At 32.0% G+C, this 13,704-nt stretch overlaps 1 protein-coding gene across 1 annotated transcript in view; it reads right to left on the bottom strand.

The window, feature by feature from the left end:
• The window catches only part of sing (MARVEL domain-containing protein sing), a 34,386-nt gene extending 25,035 nt beyond the window's left edge, over positions 1 to 9,351 (bottom strand). The window contains exon 1 of the mRNA XM_085821259.1: positions 9,152 to 9,351. Coding sequence (XP_085677385.1) covers positions 9,152 to 9,277 — 126 coding nt within the window. The 5' untranslated portion in view covers positions 9,278 to 9,351. The remainder of the gene's footprint in view (positions 1 to 9,151) is intronic.
• Between the last annotated feature and the right edge of the window lie 4,353 nt (positions 9,352 to 13,704).

Here is a 13,704-nt window from a genome sequence, read left to right as displayed (position 1 = left end):
CGCTACCAACTCAGCAAACAAAACCGAGAAAATTATAAATTTCTTCCCGGTTCGATAGTGAAGTGAATGTACAACTTCTGAAACTTTCGCATTCAAAATATGCCTTCAAATTCTTTCACGATAAGTTCCCTTTTGCTCTGTTGAAATTAAGCTTTTGTGTTAATGCATAATAAATTGCAATTTTTTTGTGCATAAAAAGTGCGTGACTATTTTCACGAACAGCTGAAAATCGTACATGAACATCATTCAAGCAGCCCATCCCCTTCCCAAAGTTATAATGATACGAAATTTATCAGAGTAATAAAAGTAAAAATTAAAAAACAAAAAGAAAAAAAAAAAAAAGAAAATTCGAAAGCTTTCAGATTTTATATTACGCCCAAAAGAGCGTTTGTGTGTTACCTTTTTTTATTAATTAGCATTGTCTCAGCACTAAAACACACAAAATTCAATTCAACAACAACATCACAAAGTATTTAAAAACAGCATATTTTTAGATTTTCCGATATACAGTCTCGCACGCTGGAGATAAATTTTTTTTTTTTTTTTTTTTCCCGTACAGTGCTGCCATGGCTCGCTTTGAAATTGTTGAGTTTGTTAATCAAAAATTCGTTAACGTTTTACAAAACTTGAAACAGATAATAAAACCAATTCGAAATTCAAAATTCGGCCTTCCAAGTGCCCATGTTCAGTTGGCAGCAGGGCTCTGGAGTCGGAGTCGGGCAGATTTTTGGGGTAAAAGGAGTCGGAGCTGGAGTCACTAAAAAATGGTCGACCCCGACTCCAGTTTTTGTTGGACAGTTTGAATTCGAAATGAAATTAAAATGAATTGAAAATATTAATGACAAGCTGAGTTATTATTTTTATTTACGAACTGTATACATTAGTAAATAGTTATTTTCTATTTTATTGACATATTAATAAATATAAGGATGGATGTGTTATTTGCCATTAGTGATTAAACTCATTTATTTCATTACTTCATTTAGCTATAAATCCCACTGGTAAATTTAGGTAAGCAGCAATAGCAGCAAGAACTCCTAAAATTGATGCCATTCTTAGGAAGCGAGCAGGAAAAGGAGCAATTAATGATCAAGGAACGCGATAAGGAAGTACATATTTGATGATAAAGAGTTTTCAGATTAAGAACGTTTTCAGAAGAAGTAGATTACCCTAATGTTTCACTAACACAAAGACTGTGGAATGATCTTTCAGAATTGAAAACTCTTCTTTCTACACCGTTTATAGCTACAAAAAAGCCGCAATCTAAAGAATTGACAGGGGCCGAGAATGGAAGAATGGAATGTTTGTTCTTTCTGAAATGGTGGGTTTATTGCAGAAGGAATCATTTCGTCAATAAAGAAAAGAGAAACTTAAAACTAGACAATGAGACCTTGCTGGGTTCAATATATGTAGATCCGAAACACCGAATTTTCTTGGATGACGAACAAATTAAAAAGGCAAAGAAAGTCATCTATGAACTTTCATTAAGAATGAAATTATTCTCAGAACAATTGAAGAATTTGAATCAGGACAGTCAAACTGCAGACATTGCAATTGACTCTCTATCATCCTCTTCTAGTGATGAATTAGATTTTAAGAAATATTTTTGGATAATATTGAAAAGGCTAAGGCAAAGCGAATGAAAATAAAGAACCAAGAGCCTTTAGGTATTAAAATGAAAAAATACAAACAAGATTTCTACACAGCCTTTGAAAAAATAGAGAAATATGCTTGCGCTTGCAAGACACCTCTTTTAGAATTTATAAAAATCTATCCTGAAAAGTTAAAAGAAGTAGCCCTAGCAGTAACAGCTCTTCCTCCTACTTAAGTCAGTGTGGAAAGACTTTTGTCAGCTCTGAAGTTTATCAAATCGGATCTATGGCCCTCCAACAAAGAAGATCTTGCCGAAACTATATTGTTTCTTAGAAATAACTAATACCAGTTTTTCTATTTTGTAATTAATGCTAATTAATATAAATAATTTGCTATGCCATCAATTTTTTTTCTGTAGCATCTATTACTTCTTTTATATTAAAAAAATTAGCTGTAACCCATGCGTATATGTTTATATATATATATATATGTAATAATAAATTCCATAATCAAGAATACACTTAAAATTCTAACTGTATGTTCTTTTCATTTTTAATGGCGACGTTCTCTTATTTGAAATTACGTGGAATTAAATCCACAGCCCCGTAGTCAAGTTGTTTTTCCCGCCTTTTCTACACGTACAGTTATAGAATGTTCTGGAAATATTTAAAGCGAACTGGATTGGCTGACGAGGCTGACGTCATTTCTTGGAAGCTCCGCCTTTCCAGAGACTATAAAAGGACTCGCAAAAGGAATATCGGGGCTTTTTCTTAAATGTCACGATGCAGTAAACTTCATACAAAAAGTTGTTATTAGTAATTCTTTTTATTTACTCCGGATATCTGATTTTTGTAACTGCTATTTCTCCTGAATAATAATAGATGGATCCTGTTTTTTAAACTTATCGTCTGATTATTTAAGCATTTAAGCTACGACTAAAGCTGATACATCATATATATATATATATATATATATATATATATATATATGAAGGACTCGAAGTCGAGTCGTAGTCATTAAAATTCCAGGACTTGGGGTCGGTCATTTTCCCAGCCGACTCCACAGCCCTGGCTGGAAGACTACGTTATTCAAAATAGGATGGCTGTAGATACCGTTGTTTTTAAACAATGCAAGAAACATTCATGCAGATTCTTCATTATTCAGTTTCTTTAAATATAATACATGGCGATAATATTGGGTGGCAAAAGTTTGAAAAGTGAATCGACGCAAAATGACGTTTCGAAATGAATAGTCCTTCTGAGCTAATAATAACAATTTGATATTTTTTACAGGCACACGAATATTCATTGATAGCAATAAAGAGAATATCTGGCGCTTGAACTGCAATTTTCATACATAACGTATACAAATACTACATCATACATAACAAGGACAAATAAATCGGGTCACAGCAACCGCATTTTCTTTTCGGGAGCATTTTTTATTTAGTAAATAAATTCTTTTTCAGCATTTTCTATTTCTTAAATACAGATTTTTAATTAAGTTTACTGATTCAATGTCAGAAATTTTGATATTGCCGAAATGGCTTCTTGAAAGAAATTTCTTTCCCATCGAATGCTCCGTTACTTGGCTAGACGCCATACCGACAAATGGGTGCTGTGTAGACAGGTTGATATTCTTGGAGATTTTATAATTTTGTTTTTCAGCTTTTGCGGTTCAGTGTCCTTTTCACTCTCCATAAACGGTTCAAACCCTAGACTACCACTAAATATATCGTTTCTTCTTCGAGCACAGCAAAAACCCTATCCAAAAAAAAAACTTAACTATAATGCCAGGTATAAAAGATAAATTTAAATTCAAATCTACGGTTATTGGCAATACCTTTCGAGTATCTAAGATAAATGCTTGTTGTGTTTTACATGCTCAGTTAATGAGATATTAATTATCATATTCGTTTACCTTTAATATAATCGTCAATAAAGAGATTCATATTTACTAATTAATTCTTATTGTTGACTGTAATTAAGAGTTACCAATAGGCATCCTTTAGTTAGTGAAATGAATAATAATTGTTGCAATGTATTTAATATAGAAACAAATCACCCAAAGTTAAACTAAAATTTCACATTTCACATCTCCTGAAAGTGTAACTACTGATATTTACGTAAATTGTTCAAAATACATATTTCAGATTCCAAAGATAATTTTAAATGATAGAGCTGCATTTATTTCTTCAAAATTTCTTTTCTTTTTGAGAAGCCAAAATTATTCAGTTCTGCTGAAACAATTATTAAGTACCGCTGACAGACCACAAACTAATGGAAAAATAGAAGGAATTATTTAGACTATTATAACTAGATTAAGATATAAATTAAATTTTTACCAAGGTTCGTTAATAAAAGGTAAAATGAATCTCAATATATGACACCAAACTTTTCCTACTATACAAAAATTTCTAAATAAAATCGTTGTGGCATGTCAAAATTTCCTCTGTATAAAATAGAATCCTCTAAAGTCATTTGTTATTCGATAATTTCACAGAAGCCATTAAATATATTCGCGAGGGCGTTTCGAAATATATTGAAATATTACGAAAGCAAGAGCACGTCATACCCACACTATAGCAACATTTAAAAAAATCTGATGTGTGCACCACATGACTTCCTTTTACGGAATATTAAATTATACCCATTTTTTCTTGCATTTCATTTAAACTTACTGGATTGAATTAAATCTACTTCGTCGATAGCGCATAAACCACAATAGAATAAATGCACACTTAAAAATTCACTAGATTTGTTTACCATAGCGACACTCTGGCACTAGGTTTACTTAACAGTATTATATTTCATTCATATTATAACTCAGAATGCACAAAATGTATATCATTTAAAGAATTATCTAATGGTTGCCAGATGTTCTATTCAAATACTATAATAAATCTAAAACGATGTATAAAAGTAATTAAGCAAACAAAACAAAAATGAAACATTTTTTCACAGACAATTCAGTATTTCTCATTTAATTAATTCAGTTCTCACTTCCCGACAAGGCAAAAATACATAAAAACTCAAAATATATCTATATTAAAAATTACGAAGTAAATCTTAAACACTTATTTCCTCGAAAAAATTCCAGAAAGGATTAAGCATTTAATTCGCAATAATAAATGAAGGCGTTATCTTTGTTGTTGCAAAGCTTAGTCTCTCTAGATTGGCAACAAATCTACTATACTGCTGTTTCAAGTGTAAACAAACATGTCCGCCATTTTATTAAAAAATTAGGCTTAACCACACTTAAATTGTTGATAATTCTAGAAATATTGCTAGCAGATTTCCTAAAGGCATAAAAACCTTAACCGGAAGATAAGAACAGCACAATTCAATCATTTTTAAGGCAAAAAATGCACAATTTAGAAACATATAAGAGTAAAGAAATTGAGATCACCGAGCCGGGTGGATATATATATATAAATATTTATATACGTTTGGTGCAGCCGATTGCAACCAAAATACAGGGTGCATATCTACATGTTATGGCAGTCCTACATATAAAATTTCAACTTTCTGAGGCTACTCGTTTTTATGCAAGATACATACTTACGCACGTATGTACGCACAGACACCACGAAAAATTCTCTTTAGAATTCATTTTAAATTAGTTTTACAACTTTTTTAGGGGAAAAGAGACCTTTATCCTGTCCTTACGTACAGATGGCACGCAAAAACATTGTTAAATTGCATTCGATAGCGGTGAAAATGGATATTTTCGTTGAAATATGATGCCTGAAACATTCCGCGATTACAATACTTCCTTTTTACTTCGTACAAGGAAGTAAAAAAAGGTCCAATTTAGTAGTTAAATACAGAAAATTCATGTAATTTAATACAGTTTATTATGAAAATAATGCAGAGTAACTTAAATGAACCTATTTCATATTTACTTAACAGTTTATTTTATTCTGAAGCAACCTTTCGTATAGTTCTTGCTTTCAACTCGCGCTTTCTTGCCAGAATGCAAATGAGTTAGCGCGCGTGCGTCCAAATGAGGTAAAAAGAAGTGAGTATTTAAGGGATTGTTTTGGATGGTGAATTGAAACGTGTTCTGCCTGCCTGAAAGGCCACGCTGCTGTCTTTGATATACTAGCGATTTCTGTGGCTTTGGGCAGTTCTTGACATTAAGCTTGTTTACGACGACACGTGTGAAATCCGCCAGGCTAACGTAACTCCACTGAATTTTAAGTTACTCCTTAGACTTTTGAATTGAGCCAGAGGTGTTGGCTTTTGTAAGCACGAGTCGGTGCCCTCTGTGAATTTTAAATTGAGTTAATAAAAGGCTCTTTACACTCTTCTCTGGACTTTGTCGTACTTAGGGATAATTCCCTACGCAGTCTTTTTAACGTCTAGTTAGTTTATGCTAAGACACAATAACACGCCGAATAAATACTAATTCAGAAGTCAAACAAAAAAATCAGCGTTATACCTACAAATTTTTTTTTTTTTTCACAGGACTAGTTTCGATGGTTTTACCGAACCATCATCTTGAGCTGCAAAACCGCAAATGAACAAGAAATGAACAAGATAAATAATGATTAGATAAGATAAGAAAGCCTGAACAAGAATAAGCAAGTGGCGCCATCTGTTGGCGAAACCAGAACTAAAACATAATTTCTCTAAAAGCCGAAGGCAAATTTGGATTGGAATTAGGATCGTTAACTAGAACAGAAAGATTTTTATGAATGTGAAATGCCTCTAGAAATCCAGTTCTCCAATGGAAGATGTTTTTTGAATAATTTTGGCAGCAGAAAAATTGAAAGTGTGATTTTCGGACCAGCAATGTTGAGTAACAGAAGACTTCTGTGTTTCCTTTTTTCTAACATATGCCTCATGTTCTTTGACGCGAAATTTTAAGGCTCTCTTAGTTTGGCCAATGTAAATTAAACCACACTGGCAAGAAATCCTATAAATACCCCAGGAATTCATATCCGGAATGGGGTCCTTGAGTATAGAAGTTGGAATTTTATTGATGGGAGAATAAACAACCCGAAAGTTAAATTTCTGCAAAATATGTGCAACTTTATAGCTAATTGATGGAAAGAAGGGAATGACAACAGAATTTTTATAATCTCCTAAAATAAGAGTGTGGCTTTTAGTGTGTTGAGATGAGAATTTTTTAACTGCTTGATTAATAATGTTGGGTGAAAAGCCCCTGTCAATAGCTATTGCTTTTAAATAATTTAGTTCTTCATCAAGGGCTAGTTTGGAGGAGCAAACTTGAAGAGCACGGAAAACATAGGAATAAAATGAAGCTAACTTTTGTTTAGTCGGATGACATGATTTAAAGTGTGGTGGAAGGCAAACCGATGAAGGTTTACGGTAAACTGTAGTACTGAAGCTGGATGTGTTACGTGTGACCAGAATGTCGAGAAACGGAAGAGAATTGCAAGTCTCAAGTTCAAAAGTGAACTGAATAGCAGGATCAATAGAATTCATTGTTGAAAGAACTTTATTTAAATCATCTTTATTACCTTCAAACAGGGTAAAAGTATCGTCTACGTAGCGGAACCATGCCGGGAAGTTTAAAGTTTCAAACAATTGTGAAAAAAAAATTTTGTAGGTATAACGCTGATTTTTGTTGTTTGACTTTTGAATTAGTTTATGCTACTCAAGTATACGAAACGTTGCACATCTATTGCAATAAGCATTCATATAATTTCCCTGTTACGAAAAAAAAAAAAAAAAAAAAAAAAAAAAAAAAAAAAAAAAAAGAACGTTCGACAGATAAATAACTGGTAGTTAATTTTAGTCTTTGATTTTCAATACTATCTACTGCAGTAAGTGTTTGAAATGTTTTGGAAAAATACAAATATTACATTAACCACAGTGTAAGTTATAATATTTCATACAATGTTTAAGAGAAATATAAGATTGCCTTGACGTTCCATTTATTAGTTCAAAGGGGCAATTTGCCCAGAAGGACTATTAATTTCGTTTTGGCATTCACTACAAACGTTGTTTCACTTTTCAAATTGTTGCTACCAAATATTAACCTCCCTGCGTTACATTCAAAGAAATTAAATAATGAAGAATCTGCATGGATGTATGTATGTTTTTCACAATGTGATAACACAACGGTACCTAGAGCCATCCAGTTTTTAATAACGTAATCCTCCTGCGAATATAGGCCTCTGGAAGCGCAAATTTGAAATTTGTTTTCTTATCGATTTCATATTTTGTAAAACTTTAACGAATTTTTAATTACAAACTCAACGATTTAAAAAGCGAGCAATGGCAACACAGTACGGATAAAAAAAAAAAAAAAAAAAAAAAAAAAAAAAAAAAAACATTTTATCTCCAGCTCGAGGAACTATGTATCGAAAATTCTAAAGATATCCTCATTTTAAAATTATTTTGCGATATTGCTCTTGAACTGAATTTGATGCTTTAAGTGCGAAGAACGTGATATTTAATAAATAAAGGTAACACACAAAATGTTATAAAAACGCCCCTTTGGACGTAATTTAAAATCTGAAATCTTTAAAATTTTTTTGTTTATTTTTTTTAAATTAATGAATTTATTTATTTAAAAGAACTTTTGTTCTTTTTTTCAAATTTTTTTTTTTTTAAATCAATCGTGCAAACTGTGATTTTTGTAAGTGTATTAGTTGCTCAGTAGCGTATAATGCAGATGTTTATACCGTGACAATTTACTTAGAAATCCTAGCAGATTAATAATATTAAAAAAAAATAACAATGATACAGATATACTAAAACATAATGTTACAAATATTAGATAACCTAAAATCGTTTTAGAAGAAGAAAAATGTTTGCATACAAAAATGCAAGCTTCGCGCATCACAGTTTGGTATGACTGATTTTTTTTTTTTTTTTTTTTTTTTAGAAGAAAGATAATTAAATTGTTTTTCTATGTGTATACCCCGACATTAAAAAATAAGCAAATAAACAGTTTTAATGCAAGAATTAAGAAAATAATGGGAAGCTATCTGCTGCATTTTTTAGATCCTAGGCTTCACCTATAAAAACGGATAATGGCTTTTAGAAAATTTAAGGCAGAAAATGTCGGCTAGTATGATATGATTCTCTTAATTATTGATGTCTAGCTGTGGTTTGTTTAATATTGAATTACATATCGAATACGTTATAAAATATTTCTGAAGACCTTGCTGTATTTTTTAATTAAAATAGCTCTTGGTAACAGTTACGTCTCATCTTTATGAACGATTCATTTATTTTAAAATTACTCTTAGGAGAAAAATGATTTTATTAAATCTGTTTTTTAAATTTAACTTTTAATTTCAGTTTTAGTTCATTTCAGTTCTTTATTAATTTCAGTTTCTCGTGCGCTGCTTTCGCTTATTCAGCATTTCGTGCAACGATGCTATTTCGATTTATTATATTTATTGGATAGTTTACTTTTTTATTAAAATTGCATAATACTGATTGCCCAGCGTTTTTATTACTATAATTTTCTGCATTTCCAGTTTAAACCTTATGAGGTTTTATGCAAACATAAAAAAATATCGGAAAATATTGCTTTCCAAAGTTATTATATTTGTAATGTAACAAATCCCACTCACCAGTTCACCTAATTTGCATAATCCCGGTTGCGTAGTTAGAAAATCGGTGTACAAAGCACAACATGCTTTCCTCTGAGTCACGACCTGGGTCCTGGTGATTGGGATGGTCGTTTGCATCACGTTCATTTCCAGACACAAAAGGCGACCGCGATGAAGTTCAGGATGGAAAGGAACTGTGAGGAGGAGAGCAGAATCCAGAGAATTTTTCTTCTTCTAACTCCCTTACCTCAAAATGTCTTGGCAGATCTTTTCAGGGTTGCGTAACTTTGTCAGTGACGTCATGACTGGGGTAAGAGAACTTAGAAATAAAAGCAAAGGAATACATATTGAAAATTGTTGCTTAATATCCATCTAGGTAAATCTAAATGACATGCTGAACGAAATACGAAAAAGAAATTTCGAGTTTATGATAAAGCTTAAAATTGAGGCCTGTTCTTTCATAATTTTAAACTTTCCCGAAAACAGTGTATAACTGAACTATGCATCTTACTCCAGCTCTCCTTGCGAATCGTAATAGGCAAAAATTTCGGGTTTCAGATTTCAATGGAAAATCCATTTTGAGAGTTCCCGAATTCCTTTTTACTATTTTTTTTGCGTGACATCTATACGTAATACTAGGACAGAATAAAGGACTCTTTATTCCGAAACGGTTTCGAAATGGATTTTGTCTTGCCTTCTGTAGCAACGTATCTACGTATGTATCTCTCATAATTCAAAAAGGATTTACCCATAGAACATTGAAATTTTGTATACGGGACTAAAGTACAGTTTCCCTAAATGCATTATATCAGTTCATCTTTATTGTAGACAATATTTTTCTAAAAGGATTCTTTTATGGTTCTTTATCAATAAAAACAATATCACCTTAAACCTTCAGACCTCTTCGTTCATTAATGCCAATGAACCGTGGGTAGAAGATGTTGTTGCAAATCTCAGATATAATTTCAGGCATTTCGGTTTTTTAAAGAAACGGGTGAGTGACACTGCATATTCGTTGGCGTCGGCGCCACCGTTGTGTAAGAAGCACCCAGCTTTCAGACGCGAATTTTTTTAACAAAAGGTGCTCCTACACCGGGAAATATGATATTTTGAACAATATCTGAACATGAAGACTCAAAGAACCGTATCTACAAATATTTCTTTCAGAATCGATGGTCACATGTATAGTTTTAATTTCAGAAATGTTTCAAATGACACAAATACTCCTGTTTTGGCATTTAAAACAAAGCAGTTTTGTAAAAATTAAGGAATATAATTTTTTTATGTGATGCTCCGATCCCTACACTTATATTTAGGAGAACTTTATACTCAATATAGCAAATATTTAAAATACGAAGTGTTTGACCTCCCATACAACACAAAATATGATTTCAGAGTTCAAGATCATATTCAGGAACCATACATATACTGTGAAGTGAAACGTTTGCATTTGTACGTAACTAAAAATAAAATATCAGTTTAAAAGAAAATTTCTGATGTTAATAGATTAAGTGACGAATTACTGACACCAGGTTGCGAGTAACCTGCAGTGTGTAGGTTGTCTTCTGGCTACCAAAACTTTGTTGGTTCACGGAGCGATGCAGGTAACGAAATGCAAAATGTTGGTCCCGTATGACAGGATGGTAGATGCAAAGGGGCGTGACTACAAAAGTAATGCGTACTAATTGCGCTCGTATTTATAGTTTGAATTCTATGTGTTAAGCAGAGATTGGGCTAAAGATTTCGCAATGCAGAGAAATTGCAGGGAAAGAATAACGTAACATGCTGCAGAGTGACGAAAAATGGTGAAACTGTGGTCAGAGAAATGGGACTGGTGAAAGAAATACTGCTGCACAGTCGGTTTATGACTACAGCTGACTCTCCTAATTTAAAAAACATAATTTAAATTTAGGGACTAGGAGTATACTTAGGGGAACAACACGCGTGAGCTGTCACAGCTTCAATAATCTTTAAAGTGAGGATAAAAAGAGTAATACACATAGTGCGAAACCTCAGGTCAGACTGCAATTTATACTTTTACGATTTACCTTTCTCTTCATTTGCTACAGAGAAGCTACAGAGATTGCTACAGAGATTGCGACAGAGAAGGCTGTCGCTAAGCTTTTATTTTTTTTTTTCCCTTGAAGGGGGGAATACATAAGATAAAAACATGTAAATATAAATTATAATTTAAATTAGTAATAGCCCCCTCCCCAATGCTTAAATTTAATTTCTTTATTCCCCCTCTCTATTCTAAAAATAATTATGCACTGCGTCGTTTCGAGACTAGTCTATGTCATGTGACGCTTACATAATGTTGGTGACGTAAATGGAACTAAAATCATCAAACAGCCAATAATAGTTTTACAGAAGTATTAATTATCCAATCAAATGCATTGAGAACCGAAACCAATGCGTCTTGAATTAAGATTTCATCCTGAACAGAAGTTACTTGCTATCTACAGCTTCGGCCTAGCTCAACTGCTGCTTTCTTCTACAAATGTAAACGTTTTAAACAGGAACGAGTGGTGTGCCAATTTGTTTGTGGCACACAACATGTTTTTTAAAATAAAGATGAATATTTATTCTCGGATGTCCAGTTTCCTATTCATCATGGATCAATATTCTGTGTAATAACTTTTTGGAAATGGCGGTTCAGCATATTTTCATAATCAGATCGGTTGCGTGAGGCCATAAAGCACAATTCACTAACAACTATATAATTTCAATTGTTAATTACTGCTTTTGTAGTTATAGTAACTAGATGACATGCTGGTTTCATAGCATTGTTCAAACAGAACGTTCCCTAATCGTGTAATACATTTCGCGATGGCGAAAAATGAAGTTCCGGATAGTGCTGCCATCTGTTGGGAGAAAAGGGAACGAGTTCCCACAAATGTTTCTGCATTATTATTACTTCTAAGTTTATCGCTTCATTATAATGATGAAATGCCATACTTCTTCTGCGTCATCAGCCGTTTCTACAATTTTATTATATCTAAGTTTGCTTCATTACAATGAGTGTCTGCTTCATTACACTTAACGTATACACCCACATTCTTAAAGAAGTGTGTTTTAGATGGCGAAAATATTCATGTTTTGGCAATGTCATATCCAAAATAATAATCATAATAATAATCCTTGACCAATATAATCTATCATTTAATGCGGTCTTCAGGCTCCTATACTTATTTTGTGGAACGTTTTAATACTTCTTATGAAAAATAGTAAAAAATATAAGAAGTTTGACTCTCGTATAATGAAAATTGACCAAGATTTATAATTTCAAAATTTGCAATTTTTAATGTCATTTTCAACTTGCTTCGAGAGATTGGTTATTCGAGTTTTATTAATTCGATGAAATTAGTTTAAATGAAATGACGCCAAAAATGTGTATAATACATCTTAAAAGGAAATACTTAGATCTTAAAATAGATTTTAAAAGGAAGTCATATGGTGTTCACTTCAGACATTTTTAGACTTAAAATCCAGACTCGTTCTATTCTTAACTTATAGCGTTAGTGAAGAGTAACATAATTCTAAATTAATCAATAATTATTAATTTTATAAGCGAACAATCCAGACACACTGACGAAGTCAGAAAACCTCGATCAATACATTAATTTTAAAATGAGTAAGAAGAGATATATTTCCCTTTTCAATTATTTAAAAAATTGTTGCGGAGTTGAATTGAAAAATGAAATGCAAGCAAAGAAGTATCACATAGTGAGCGATGATAAGCGACAATTCAAGAATTCTAAATGACCAACAGTAAACACGAAGCTCATCCACAAAATTCTACTTCTATAGGTACTTTTGATTTTATTTACAAAAATTTAGCATACATCAGGAATTTTTTACTTTAGAAATGTGCATAAACATAAATGAATGAAAATTACATACATTCGTGCTGTCTTGATTTGATGTGGCGCATTCACATGGTCACATCATCTTGACCTCACATGATATTTCCATCGAATTGGCAAATGTATCTGTATATAATTTTAACACAAATGTGTGGTTACAAATGAAAGGAAAGTTAACTTATTAGCATATTTGTCCATATATTTTAAAATTTTGACGAGGATTACATGATTTCGTAGTAATTTCATTTCTCAGTTAAGATATGTAAACCCAAAGTGATTATTTTTCAATTATATAAAAATAAAATTATAATCCTCCTACCTAAAAATTTTTAAAAAGTACATGTTACAATATTTTGTGGATGACAAAGGTGTACTTTAACATTTTGATACTTGGAACATAAAATAAAAGTAGTGATTACTTTATCAAGGGTATCGAAAGAACAAATTTTTATGTTTATAAGGAAATAGTTAATTATAAGGAAATTGAGGTATAAAGTGTGTTATTTTGCGATATTTCGACATTTTAAAGGTACTTTTAAGTTATTTTTCAGTCTTTGCGCATAACATTTTTACTAAAATCTATATTTTTGTAGTCCTGTAACTTAACATTTTATAAAACAAATTCATAATCAAAATCGCTTTTGCAGATTATCGAAAAATAACGAAGATGTGATTTTTGCGTAAATACTACTAAACTATACGAACTGC

Source organism: Stegodyphus dumicola, chromosome 7, assembly GCF_044657685.1.
Source record: "Stegodyphus dumicola isolate Sdum_Otavi_A_Nest chromosome 7, ASM4465768v1".
NCBI lineage: Eukaryota > Metazoa > Arthropoda > Arachnida > Araneae > Eresidae > Stegodyphus > Stegodyphus dumicola.
Note: the sequence above shows the minus strand (reverse complement) of the source record. Positions and strands in the feature narration are given on the sequence as shown.